General features: G+C 41.6%; 1 protein-coding gene across 1 annotated transcript in view; it reads right to left on the bottom strand.

The window, feature by feature from the left end:
* col7a1 (collagen, type VII, alpha 1) overlaps positions 1-14151 on the bottom strand; it is a 65708-nt gene that overhangs the window by 30842 nt on the left and 20715 nt on the right. The window contains exons 39-72 of the mRNA XM_046076279.1: positions 10715-10786; positions 10577-10636; positions 9127-9162; positions 9000-9044; positions 8097-8132; positions 7947-7991; positions 7780-7815; positions 7603-7638; positions 7432-7464; positions 7255-7326; positions 7082-7141; positions 6856-6891; positions 6696-6776; positions 6146-6181; positions 5941-5985; positions 5768-5848; positions 5586-5630; positions 5453-5488; positions 5260-5301; positions 5090-5170; positions 4894-4929; positions 4735-4770; positions 4405-4485; positions 4261-4296; positions 3483-3554; positions 3296-3340; positions 2907-2942; positions 2449-2484; positions 1813-1917; positions 1656-1721; positions 1301-1336; positions 1174-1209; positions 1031-1078; positions 899-934 (exon numbers count right to left, since the gene is read on the bottom strand). Coding sequence (XP_045932235.1) covers positions 899-934; positions 1031-1078; positions 1174-1209; positions 1301-1336; positions 1656-1721; positions 1813-1917; positions 2449-2484; positions 2907-2942; positions 3296-3340; positions 3483-3554; positions 4261-4296; positions 4405-4485; positions 4735-4770; positions 4894-4929; positions 5090-5170; positions 5260-5301; positions 5453-5488; positions 5586-5630; positions 5768-5848; positions 5941-5985; positions 6146-6181; positions 6696-6776; positions 6856-6891; positions 7082-7141; positions 7255-7326; positions 7432-7464; positions 7603-7638; positions 7780-7815; positions 7947-7991; positions 8097-8132; positions 9000-9044; positions 9127-9162; positions 10577-10636; positions 10715-10786 — 1719 coding nt within the window. The remainder of the gene's footprint in view (positions 1-898; positions 935-1030; positions 1079-1173; positions 1210-1300; positions 1337-1655; positions 1722-1812; positions 1918-2448; positions 2485-2906; positions 2943-3295; positions 3341-3482; positions 3555-4260; positions 4297-4404; positions 4486-4734; positions 4771-4893; positions 4930-5089; positions 5171-5259; positions 5302-5452; positions 5489-5585; positions 5631-5767; positions 5849-5940; positions 5986-6145; positions 6182-6695; positions 6777-6855; positions 6892-7081; positions 7142-7254; positions 7327-7431; positions 7465-7602; positions 7639-7779; positions 7816-7946; positions 7992-8096; positions 8133-8999; positions 9045-9126; positions 9163-10576; positions 10637-10714; positions 10787-14151) is intronic.

Here is a 14151-nt window from a genome sequence, read left to right as displayed (position 1 = left end):
TGCAGATCAACAATCTTGTCCCTGATTGTCCGTAGAAAGCTCTTTGGTCTTGCCCATGGTGGTGATGTTGGATGCTGGTTGTTTGGGTGTTGACAGGTGTCTTTTATACAGGTAACGAGGTGAGGCAGGTGTATTTGATGTAGATAATTGGTTGGGATTGGGGCTGTGTCTTAAAGAAAGACTAACTGGCTTGTAGGAGCCAGAATACTTGCTGTTTGGTAGGGGGTCATATACTTGTTTTTCCTCATCAGATGGTTATCAATTTTTATAAATTCATATGATGTGATTTTCTGGAATTTTCTTTGGGATTCTGTCTTTCACTGTTAGAATGTACATATGATTAAAATTATAGATCGTTGCATTCTTTGTAAGTGGGCAAACCTGCAAAATCAGCAAGGGGTCAAATACTTATTTCCCCCACTGTAGATACATGAGTAAGAATTGAGATTAAGGCTGTTTATATTTTAGAATTAGATTGAAAATTAAATAGTTCTACTGGGAATCTACAGTTTGCTGAATGTATTTCTGAATTGAGAACACAACATAAACCAACATTTAATAAGAGGACTTCAATAACAGGAACATTTAGGGATTTTTGGAAGTAGTTTATAGTAGTATATGTACATACATGTAGGTGAAAGGCTATTGGAAGTTAGCATTGATGAAAAGAATAAACGGTGTCAAGTAAACATAAAATTTGTGAATTTTGGAGTCAGTGTGCAGACATTACTCTTTGACACAACTTCCAAAGTGATCACCATGCTATAACATTACATCCTCATCATGTTTAAAACCAATGCAAAGATATTTCTATTACATATAAATACAGTATAGCTCCTAATTGACAAAAGATAAGAATCATTAACTTGCAATTCATTATTGTGTGGGGTCCACTTACCAGAATACCAAAGCCAGCCAGAGCCCTCTGTACATCCTTACAAGAGAAATAGACAAACATCATTCAACAGAGCTGACGCAAATATTGACAATAAATGTTTCCACACATCACAGTGAGGTGTTGACGTCTTACCACTGCTGTCCCAGGCTTGCCCGGCGCCCCATCCTCTCCTGGGTCCCCCTGTCAATAAAAATAAATCAAAGTGTCAACACAAAACACATGAAACCTCACGCATGTCACACTTTCATTATAATAGCAATGGGAGTTTAACTTACAGCTTCACCTTTAAGGCCAGGTGGACCTCTCTCCCCCTGAAACAAAGAAAGTTAGAAGGTCAAAAAGCAGACTAAGTGGTTACTAATCTAAAGCAAACTCGGATCGATAAAGACAAGCATGACTTACTCTGGCTCCCACAGCTCCCGGTATCCCAGGCACTCCCTGAAGGACAGAGTAAAGACAATGATAAAAACATCTACAGATAAGACTGTGAGTTAAACATAGACTTACACAGGTTTATTGTCATATCGGCATACATATAGTCATAAATACAGAGGAACGAAATTTTATTTGTGCAAAATAAACTTGGACCTGAGTGCCATTTAGAGTGTGAATGTCAGACACAAGAGAAGAACCTGTTTGGTTTGGTCTGCATGAGGCTGGTGCGTAGACCCGCGCTGCTATCATGACTCACTGTAATATATCAACGTTAATATGCATTTAAAGAAGAGTAATTAACAACAATGTCATTCACACTCACAGGAGTTCCTGGGGGCCCCTGCGGGCCTGGGGTTGGTGCCGCTTCAACTCCTTTAACATAAACAACCTGAGAGACAGGGACAATGCATAGATTAGGCAAATGGAAAACTATCAATACCAATCATACTATTTTTCATGTGTGACTACATCAGTCGCACCTGTCCAGGAGGACCAATGTTGCCAGGTACTCCAGGAGGCCCCGGCGCGCCAGAGGGTCCTACTGGCCCAGCAAGGCCCCGTTCTCCTTTCAGCCCATCACGGCCCTGGAAAAATACATGCGATTACACAAGTGAGACTCTCCCTACATTGGGTTATTTCCTCCTGCGCTATAGTAGAGGCTGAACTATAAAATCAAAGCAGGTGGCCGCTGCCACCCCTCTACTGATGTTCTAGAGATAATTAATATGAATTTGCACATGAAAACAGCACTCTGACATTTGGCGCCTCTCTGGATTCCTCTCAGAAGTGGCTCCCCCTTAAAGGCTAAGCTTGATCATTAGAGGCTAGTGAATGTATATAGCTGCTTCTGAGAAGCCTATTGATTCAGCAGTGAGTCAGAGTGTGATGGTAATGTCAATGTCAGAGCAAACTACAGTTGATAAATACACACTTAAGAGTTCAAGAAAGGAAAGTACGAAAGCTGATGTGGGATAGAATAAAGTCAAGGAAGGCTGGATCAATAGAGGAAGTAGGGGGTGAGAAGAGGCAGGTTCTGTCAGACCAGATACAGGGTAGAAACAAACCGCCAACAAAACACAGAGATAATGATATAAAGAAAATCTGGCAAAACTGACATCTCTTCCAGCGGCTCCTGCTTCTCCTTTGTCACCCTGCAGATTAAAGACAGCAGTCAGGTTCACAAAGAAATGCAGGCATAATAAGCACAATCTTCATTCTAAATATTAAAATAAAAAGGCACTAGTCCTACCTAGCTAAATCATTCTTTGATTTAATTTGTAGTCAATTTTGTTTGATGTTGTTACACGACTTGTTTCCAGTAGAATTTAAAGTACTGGAAACACTTCAAAATAATATTCACAAATAGCTAGTGTTTTATCAGAGATGACAGTGTAACATAGCATCATTCGGAAATATCAGAAAATAACTATTTATGAGATTTAAGCAAGTAAATGTCAGACAGCAACATTTTGTTGTTATTCAATTTAAGCTTAAGGCATCCTGAAACCCTATTTGACCAAACCTCATCCTGTCAGTGCCATATGATTGTATAAACTGATAAATAGCCACAAACCTTCCTCCCATCTTCACCTGGCACACCATCCTCACCCTGTAAGTCAAAGCAAAACGCATTACGGACTCTACAGGAACAAACTGAATAATGGCCAGTCCGCCGAAGGAGCACTCAGATCATTCAGTGCCACTGCTTCAGAGACTCACTTAAGACAGCCATTATGCAGCAGACCCTGAAATAAATGTCTGCACTGCTTTTTCAGCATGTTTCGCTAAACATCATTCACAGGAACGAGTACGTCAAAGCTGTTACCAATTAGAGAATGATAGAGAGACATACTGAGAGAAAAAACAAGCAATACAAGACAAGATTTATATTCTTACTGAACAGAATCAATGTCAAAATATGTCAAGTCACTAATAACAAGCGCAAGGCGTCATATTAGTTACCATTTTGCCAGGAGGCCCAGTTTTGCCATCTTCACCTGCTTTACCCTGAAATATAACAAGGATGATGAGACACAACTAAGTTAATGTAGTCGAAAACAGACTGAGAGGTAAAGAAAAAACAACAGACTGATGGCAGGATACGTAAATAAAAAAAAGTATGTATGTGTGTGGGTGTGTGTGCACTTACAGGTGTCCCTGGAGTGCCTGGGGGCCCAACAGGCCCTGGGGGGCCCTGTTCCCCTCTTAGTCCAGGTAAACCCTGGTAAATAAAACCAGCACACATCACACTGAACGGTATAATCTCACTTAAATGTCTGGTGAGCTAACACTGATTTATATTTTGGCCTTCGCTATAATGTGGGAAGGTTAGGACAGTTAAAAGGGGTTTAAAATGTATGATTTAGTGGTGTAAAAGGTAGCAACACTTGACACAAATTAAATGTGGAGAGGATTGCACATGACAGAAATGGCAACTGCAATTCGTTTTGGTAGTACAGCAGCAGCATTCGTAGAGCTGTCATCCGTTTTCCCCTTAAAATAGCATTTAGATTCTTTAGCTAAACTGTAAGCCGAGCCATTGTGGACTTTAAAATCATTACTATGGTCAATATTGCATGATAGTCTCTTGTGAAACTGGACTGGCCTGGAGACATCTTTCCCTACAGTCGTCTTATGCAACTGGCCACACCAGTGAAGTCTGAATTTTAACAACTCCACAGTGCCCTCTGCAGTACATCCATAGTCCACATAGGCGACAGCAAGTCAGAGGCAGGCATGTATTTACTGAACATGTATTTAATACAGAATTTGGACAATATGACAAAAATAAGAATGCATTTTTTTAATTTAGCAAATAAATACTACTCCCACTAATAAAGGGAGTATAACACAAAAACATCAGCATTTATTTCCCACTGATTATTGATAACTAATACAATGTAATACATAGAAAAAAGGAAACTCACATCTCTCCCAGGATCCCCCTGTTTCCCGGGATCACCCTGTAACATAAATACAGTGTATCAGCTACACACACATTCATCACCCAGTAAGGCCTTACATACGTTGTGTTTTATATTTTGTTGAAAAGATGGCATAAACTGAAGTACCCTTTGACCAGGTGCTCCAGAAGCACCCGGTTTACCGTCAAGACCGGGACGTCCATCTAACCCAGATGCTCCCCTTTCTCCCTGATCACACAGAGGTTTGGGGTTAGAAAGCTACATTTACATTTAGCGTGAAACAGTTTAAGTGGCTCAAATACATTTTTGGCCTTTGCACTTCATTCCAATGGGAGTGTACTGCATGGGAAACAGAATCCAGAGGCATGAAGGGCAATGACACCGGCCTCTCACCAGAAAACGGGAAATAGGTAACGTAATAAAATGACAAGGGCCAGTTTAGTAGGTGAGATTCAGTCACACTGATTAATTTCAAACCTTCTCTCCAGGCGCTCCTCTTTCTCCTGCGTCACCCTGGAAATATTAGAATTGAAAGTGTTGTAAATGTGTGTGCAAGGAAATGAACACATGGTTCAAATATTTACAGATATTATATGAGAAGTAATATAGGGAAGCAGGGACAGAAAGCAAACTCACTCTTGTGCCTGCGGGCCCTCGTTGTCCCTCAGAACCCTTTTATAGACAGCAGGGAGAGAGCAAGAAGTCACAGAGGACCATCAGTCACGCATACTGAATCAATAGGGAAAGGGGTCAATGCACATACAGATGTGTATACAGTACACATCAGATCGGATGCTCACCGGAGCATTTACAAATTGCGTGGCAAACTCACTTGTGGGCCTGGGGCTCCGGGAGTCCCTGCTTCGCCTTTCTGACCTTTGCTGCCATGCTCTCCTGGGTCGCCGCTGTCGCCCTGGCAATCATAAGATGTTTCTGCTACATTTTACCCAGTTAACTTTCATTGTGTTTTACACCCAAGCTCTACACAGGTACAGTACACACCTTCTCTCCTCTGTCTCCTTTCAGCTGGCCCTGGATGTCCGCCTGTTGAACAGAACAATCGTCTCAGAATTGGGTTGAAGGAAATTCATTCAATGGTAAGAAGATGCTCCAGTTTAAGTTGATCAAAACTGTTTATTAATGATCATTACGGTTCACTTTGTTTTAAACACGCTGCACAGTGTGACATGCTCACCACTTTTCCTGGTGGTCCTGGAGGCCCTTGTGGTCCCTTGAAGAAGAGAGTGAAATATGTGAATCCACTAACAGTAGATCCAAAGTTCTACCAAGCACTTGGTAAAAATATATAATTAAAGCAGACAACAAACCAGTTCTCCTTTCTCTCCTCTCGCTCCCGCAGGTCCCGGGCTGCCCTATGATCAAACACAGATCAATAAAGATGCTGAGCAGCTGACCTTCCTCACTGTTTCTTCTCTCAAGACCTCAGTGGGATAGCAGAAGAGCATATTGAAAAGCTCTCTGTACGATGATACATAAATGTGTGTCTCACATTTCGTCCGTGCTCTCCTGGGTCTCCTGGGTCTCCTGGGTCTCCTTTCTCTCCTGGTCGTCCTAGTTGACCAGCCAGTCCCTGAAGGGGGGTTAGTGAAAATGTTTGTTAACTGAACTTTGCATTGAAATAACTTTCAGAAAGAAAACTCGTCTCAAGGACATTTGTCCTACCCTCAGCCCTCTTTCTCCCGCCTTGCCTGGAAGTCCAGGCTCCCCCTGATGAAAAGCAAGTTTAAAACAAACAAAAAAAGACATTTGCAGTGATATATACAGACTAATCTTTATAAATAAACACACATTTGTTACAATGAGAGTGGATGCTGAGATGCTGGTAGATGCTGGAATTTGAAAAATAAAAATGAAATACAATACTCACAGGTGTGCCTTCGTCACCCTTCTCTCCTTTCTCTCCCTGTAAAACACAAGTAGAAATAATTCACTGATTATAACATTTCTACAGCATCAAGTGAATAGAGGATCGGAACAGAGAACACATACAAATGAAAGTGCATTTATTTTTACCTCTAAAGTGGCATCATTAGAAATACATGCATGTTGGAAGGAACAGAAGAAAGTTTAACAGGCGACCTGAGAGTAGCATGCAATAACTGATGGACTACTTTTTACAAAAGAATAATGTGGAGTCCTACTTCACTAAGAAGAAACCACCAAAAGAGTAGTTATTTTTCATCAAATTATGTCTTTAAACAATTAGTCAGCTATCAAAATAGCTATAATTTTATTTTATGTCAATTGACTAATCACTTAAACATTACTCCTCATTAATCATTTCAGCTCTAAAGATCACACCGTCACCATATAAATTCTGCTAAAAAGTCTTTTCACAATAATGTTTAATTATCACCTTCCTTCCTAGTGGATGTAGAGAATGCTAACAACAAGATACTGAAATACTCCACTCTGACCTCTTTCCCAGCAAGACCAGGCTTTCCTGAGATTCCTGGCCGACCATTCTCCCCCCTCTCTCCTGGTTCACCTGGATCTCCCTAAAGAACAGTTACAAGACAGTTTGAACAATAAAAGAAGAAAAGACAAAAAAACAAGCAAACATAGCAGGCCTCTCACCTTGGCACCCGGCCTGCCACTGATACCAGGAAGTCCCTAAGGGTAGAGCACATGTTTTATATATTTGTGGTCTGAGCGGTTTTGGGGCATGACTTACACAGACAGGTGGCACAAGGGAACGTTTCATGAATAAACGATGCTGTTGTCGGGAAAAATATCACAGCACCTGTAAACATTATGACTGCACCATTTGTTATCCTAATAAAGAGGCGTTACAATGACTTACTCTGTCTCCCGGCTCTCCTTTAGGTCCAACGCCACCTGACCCTCCTGACCCTGAAGAACCCTTGCAAAATGACAATGATTGGAAATTTCATTTAGATAGATGACACACACGCACACACACACACATAAACAATTCCATGTTTTCCAGAGCATTGTCATCCACTGGCTGCTCACTTTCTCTCCTCTCTGTCCCGGTTCTCCTTTATCTCCCCTTGGCCCCTCAGGACCAGCCGGGCCTCGCTCCCCCTGTGGGTGAACAGCAAAGGAAAGGAAAGCCATCAGGGTGAAGGATGATGGGTCAGTGGACAGTGTTAAAATAAAAAGTTATACGACAAGAGAATGATAGCTTACCATTTCCCCTTTCTTCCCTGGAACACCTAGAGCCTGCATGATTTAAATAAAACAGTAAAGACTCGTCATCCTAGACAAAGACTGTCACTGATATTGACTACATGTCCAAAATGAAAGGACAGATAAATTATTATATGTGGGGATTTGTTTTCTTCTTATCTGATAACTCACACTTCTGCCGGGCTCCCCTCGTGCACCTTCATTTCCCTGGGAACAGACAGGTTCACTTGTTCTTTCATCTTTGCTTGGAAATTCATTACATCAGATTATGAAACGTTCTGTGATGGAGTCACGTTCCTGTTGACCTGCTGCTTCTCAGATGATTACGTTAAATTGAATCAGTCTCACCTTTTCTCCTGGCGGTCCACTGGGCCCCGGTAAACCCTGATGACAAGTGGAAAGACTCGTTCAGGAGATATGCATTTACTGTATAAAAGTCAGACCATGCAGCAAATTTGAAACAGAAAGGCACACTGGTGTCATTAGCCAAGACTAAGTGGCAGTCTGTCACTCACTCTCAAGCCTGGAGTTCCTGCGAGGCCCGGCTTCCCTGGGTCCCCCTGAAAGACAACATGATTCAGGTAACAGCACAAAATCCCACTAAAAAAAGGGACAGGATGAACATTTGAACTATTTAACAAAATACGAACGACTGCTGTACTCACTTTCTCCCCAGTTTCACCGGACGCCCCTCTCTCCCCCTGCAAGGACACACATGTCCAGATTCACTGATTGTTTTCTGGGTGAAATTTGCCAACACGTGCAGTGCGAAACTGCGACTGTTACTGTTGACACTGGAGTCTTTCCAGGACTTGTTCTAGATGCTAAGACGAAAGGTCTGACTTACTGTCAACCAATGCCTTCACCTTACAGAAAAGGTTTGCCACCTGGTGTGTACACTGTACATTACGTAACTTTTAAAATTATTATACTGTAAATGTGCAACAGCTGCTTGGGACAGTTTGTTGCTTGCAATTGTTAGAGCTTCTCAACTTGAATGGGCTCACCTGTAAATAACTATTATGTGTGTAACATCAAGGAATTTTAAACATAATGTAAAAGTATTTTTCTGATGCAAAGAGGCTTTATTTATCAGCCATTACCCAAACTTTCCACTCAGTGTGCATGACTATGAACACTATCAGATGTTAATCTCATCAAAAAAAAAAAAGAAAAAAAAGAAAATTGGGATAATAAGATCTTGGAATTGACATAAAGCTTTAAAGCTTTCAGTTCAGGTACAGACTAGTTCTCTGATGCATGGTTTCATTGGATTGAAGAAAAAAGACAGCCTGCTGTGCCTCCACCCTTTTCTAACCGACATTTTTAATTTAGACTAATGTGAGCTTAACCTGGCTGGCTCACATCTGGCTCAGCAAGATTGTTAATATCATCCCATTCTTGACTCTTCAATTTTGGTGAAATTGCATGGGCTCTCCCCTGTGGTAACACTTACTAATATACTGTAAGTGAATATGAATCACAGTCATTTAGACTACTAAAAACCACACTTCGACTTACAGACATGCACATACTTGACTGATTCACACTCAAATCTTGTGACTCACCCTGTCTCCCTGTGATCCAGGCTCACCTGGCTGTCCTCGGTCACCCTGTCAGAATGGAGAGAGTGAGAGAGGTCATTCTTCTATCTACGCTTCACAACAGGAGTGATTTTTCTTCCCTTTATCTTACCTTGCTACCAATTTCACCTGGAGGCCCACGGGGACCCTGAAAGACATGAAATAAAAATTAAATATCATCAAGGAGGTTATGTTTTAGTCCTGCTAGTTCATGTTTCCGTCTGTTACTGGGCAGGACATTTTAAAAATGACATAGAAGATTTCAGTGAAAGTGGAAGGAAAGTTGGACCATGGGCCAAGAAATAACTGAATAGTTCTGTCAATCGCAGCACCAAGTGACAATTTATTAAGCACTTTATACCTTTGCTCACAATGCATTATTCTTTTTTCCTTGGCCTAATATGCGTCTATGGCAATGGCTGCACATGCAGATGCAGCGGCCAGTAGCTCCTTCAAACTTTTACTATTTATTTTTACATATATACATCCATCTGAAGTTTTTTCCAGCTTCATTGCTGAAAAATCATTGAATGGTCTCTGCTTGGAATTGATTTAAAGGACTAAGCCGAAATTGTTGAATTGGATCGGATCAGGAGAATTTGACTGTGGCAAAAGCTGCACATGCACATGCTGCGACTGGTAGCTGCTTCAAACTCTCCATCAACATCCCAGATCAAGAACTCGACGGCCGGACCTTGTTCAGAGCCGAAAAGGCGCGACACTCCGGCAAGATGGGAGGAGGTGGCCCTGTGTTTAACATCGATGATGCTTGATGGCCACACATAGAAAAGTGGATGGACACTGTTTAAAAACCATTTTATCATCGCTCTCTTGTTACTGCTGCTTTACATTTTCACACAAATTCAAAAAATGCACCACAGAATTATTTCTTGGGTGTATACATGTATGTATATAAATAACTGTATAGGCCTATATTGTTTATTTTATATGCTCATCTATTCTAATATACAATACATTTAATTATTTGTTATGTTCTATGTATGTAGTATGAAGGGACCACAAACTTTCATTTTTTCCCGACATATAGGCAGCAGATTTTATGACATACATTCTGACATTTTATACAATATTTACCAAAAATATTGTGATTCATAGGTCTTTTTATTCCACAGCACTTTCCAGTAACTTGCAAATGGTTACCAAAAACTCAATTTGCAATTTCAGACATATTTTGATCTTGTGTGCACAAAGCAACTTTGTGAGATCCTGCCAAATTTGATGGTATTTTACCCAGGTGGTGCTAGAGCATCATGATGAATTCAAATTAATATATAGGTCACAGGATATATATATATATATATATATATAAAATATTAATTATTAGATCAATAATTAGAAGTCCTGCTTGTACAAAGTTCCAGGATTTTGGTAAAAGCAGTGTGACTTACCTTGAATTTGTGATGGGTGTGACGAGGATTGTGGAGGCATAGCAGAGGTCTGTGCTATCAGTGCTTTCTAGTATTTACTGTTTTCATATTGTGCAAAAACCAGATTCATCATCATGACATCAGCTATCGAAAATTGCTGTGTGTTCAACCTACCCTGTCCCCAGGCTCTCCTTGCCTGCCTGGAGGCCCGGGTGTCCCATCACCACTGCTGCCCTGAAAAACAACCACAAGCCATTTTTTATGACACCTCACATGCTCAAACACTCATACACTAAATCAATCTGCAGCTACCTTGTCTCCTTTGCTGCCCTGTGGTCCTGTTGGCCCTATAGGACCCTGAGCCCCTGGAGGTCCTGGAGTACCCTGATGATAAAAATGTAATTAGAAAATACAAAATACACTCCCCCCCCCCCTGCACACAGGGTTCATCTGCGAACTAAACTTGTCAGCACATTGGCAGTGATTGACAATGCTTACTGGGGAGCCCTTCTCGCCCTTTACAGCCACCCCGCTGCCGACTCCTGGAGGTCCCTGTCAGCAAACAGAGATAAGAGCTGAGAATCATTGCGCTCGCATGCTCCTCGGGATATTTCTACAGTGAGAGGACAATCTAGTGATGATGTGACTCACCCTCTCTCCTGGGCTGCCCTTGTCTCCCTGGAGGGGGAGGGGGGGAGAGAGAGAGAGATGAATGCTGAACATCATTTTTAGGGAAGGTTTCTCTATGAGAATCTACACAAATCTGACGTGCTGTTTTGACAAAAATAACACTTCTCTGCTGCTCCATAATTTTTCTTAACACTAAAGGCAAACTGACAAAAGACAACCGATGACAACACAGTACCAGGAAGAAAACTAAATTATTGAAATAATATAAATAAAGTTATGGATATTCTTTTTAATCCTTACAAAACCACAGTTTTCATTTCTAAGGAATAGAAAGTTTCAATCAATTATCAAATGTCAAAATATTTTTTGGGATGCACTGGAAAATATAGAAAGAGCGAAGTCTGTGTGCAGCTCTCCCTCTAAAATTTACAAGGAAAAAAACAAAAACACAATATGATAATAAAAATCATTAAGATCTACAAAAACCCTAACTTTTAAAGGTAAAATTGTACATTAAAAATGAAATTGTTTAACACACATTACCTCTAAATTCCAGATTTCCTTGCAGTAAGTTGAGCCTCCACAGAATTTTATATGTAAATGGCTCAATGCTACCACCATGTGCACGAGTCTGACAATAACAGTTTTATCTTAGACCAGTGGTTTATAACAACCAACAGAAAATTCTATTTATGGGAGACTGAAATAGCCTGAATATCATAGAAAGATGAGAAAGATGCTCACAACAGTTTCAAAGACAACTTGTGTTTTTATTGTGAGTTTTGATTTGTTATTTGCACTTAATGAAGATGTGAGCAGTCCCAACATCAGAATTTGGAAAATCTGAAAAGTGAATCATTTTACCTCAGTTATGGAGTGATACTTTTAGACTACTATTTACAACAGGTGTATTTTTGAATGAAAAAAATAACATAATGTTACATTCATAAGCTGGTGTCAGGATCCTAAAGTTACTTTTTAGGAGATGCAGCATGGGAGGATGCCAACCTTGATGGAGAGTCCTGGTGTTCCTGGTAAACCTGGACGACCATCCTGACCAGATGTCCCCGGCACTCCAGGGGCACCTTTGGCCCCATCGTTGCCTGGCCGACCCGGAGTACCCTTAGTACACAACACAAACACTGGTTCGCCTGTCGAAATGACTTCTAAAACATCTAGACAGTTAAACCCGGCCAGACGGCAGCTGGAAATCACTTTGCAGATGAGAGTCTGGAAAGTTTGTATGAGTAATGCCCACTTTGGGCATTACTTTAGGATTGTGGTGAAAATCACTTGTTCTGGATCTTGATGATGTGATTGTCTTTTAGCTGTTTTCTGCACTGGCTTTCCAGTTTGTTTCTTACCGGTATTCCCGGGATGCCTGGCTCTCCTTTCCGCCCTGGAAGACCCCCTCCAGATATAGCTGAGCCCGGTTCACCCTGAAGCATCAGCAAAGCAGCGTGAAGACACATGCACTTTGCACACGTCTTTTAATCTGGCACAAAGAAACTACAAACTCTTGTGAGGTGGGTCAGGAAAAAGGCTAGAAATGATCACTCAGCTCACCCTTTCACCTTTACTGCCCTGTGGTCCTTGTGGACCGGTCCCTCCCGGTTCACCCTAGAACAAGATAAAAACACTTAGGAAGCACTGTAGTTGATATTCAGATGTCCACTTATGTGTGCACGTCAGGAGAACGAGGGTTACTCACTGGGTCTCCTCTGACACCAGGTAGGCCCTGTGAACCCTGCAGACACAAAAACAAAATCATGTTGTTAACTCTATGCTAATACGCCAACGTGAACAAGTTCAGTGGGTCTGTGGGTTCTGGGCACTTTACTCACCGGGACCCCTGCACTTCCGGGGGAACCTGATCGTCCTGGCAACCCTGGACTTCCATCAATGCCAGGAAAACCCTACACAGAAAACAAACTGCTTGCTAATTCAGTCCAAATTAGGTACGTAGGTACGGTATAGTTTTGGTATGGTCTGAGATGTACTCACTCTCTCCCCCTTTTCTCCTTTCACCCTTGTTGAGGGGTCAAAAGGGACAGTTTGGCCTGGTGGGCCTGGGCGTCCTTCAGGCCCTCTGGGGCCTTCCCTCCCGGGCAAACCATCCCGACCCTACATCACACACACATATGGACACCATATTAGTATGCACAATCAAAAATATTTTTGAAAAATCGGTACATTGCTGTATAGAAGGACCATCAATGTCAGTTTAATGACTCACAGGCTCTCCCTTGCGTCCATCGGCACCGTCTCTGCCTCGGTCACCCTGTGGAGTCAAACAAAAAATGGCACTTTAACAGCTGAAAATACAAATTACAAGAAGAGTGGTAAAAGATATTGCAACTTTCTGCACTGTACCTTTTCTCCACGATCTCCCTTCTCACCCTAAAAGAAATAGGAAAGATTAAACTTAGAAATCATAAATTAAGGAGCAGAAGGTAAGAGAAGTGTGTTCATCAAAGCTGGAGAAGGAGTAGAGCTGGAGTCTGTCCAATATACTGAGCTGTGATAATAATGACAAAAGGTTTTAATACAGTATGAAAGGGCAGTTGGAGAATAACTCACCTGAGGGCACTGAATGGTACACTGGTCTGGACCCGGACCTACCTAACCAAAACAAGGACAGTTACACTAGGCTGAGATGAGTGAGCTTCCTGTCTTATATCCTCCTCTAGTACCACAATTCATATCCATGCTATTTCCATAAAAAACATTTGTCGCAATTTTTGTCGAAATGTAACATTTGTTTGTAAAACAGCTGAACTGGGAGCCACAGTATTGTATTAACACACTAATGGGGAAATGCGTTGTTGTGGTTTTGGTCATTGCTGTGTCGAATGTAAATGGATCACATAAAGCTTGAAAATCAAGATTCTAAACAAAACATATGCTTTTTTGCAGGTTTCTTCTTACCTCTGGTATTCTGGCAATGCCACAGAGCAAGTCTGCCAGATCGGCATGTATGGTGTCCAGCCGTGCTGCGTCGCGGGTATACAGGATGTTCTGGGTGCTGCCATCCGTCACCACCCGACGCAGCTCCTCAGTATCGGCCTGGTTTATACCCACAGCTAACACTGTCACCCCTAGCAGACACACACACACAC

This window comes from Micropterus dolomieu, linkage group LG18, assembly GCF_021292245.1.
Source record: "Micropterus dolomieu isolate WLL.071019.BEF.003 ecotype Adirondacks linkage group LG18, ASM2129224v1, whole genome shotgun sequence".
Lineage (NCBI taxonomy): Eukaryota > Metazoa > Chordata > Actinopteri > Centrarchiformes > Centrarchidae > Micropterus > Micropterus dolomieu.
Note: the sequence above shows the minus strand (reverse complement) of the source record. Positions and strands in the feature narration are given on the sequence as shown.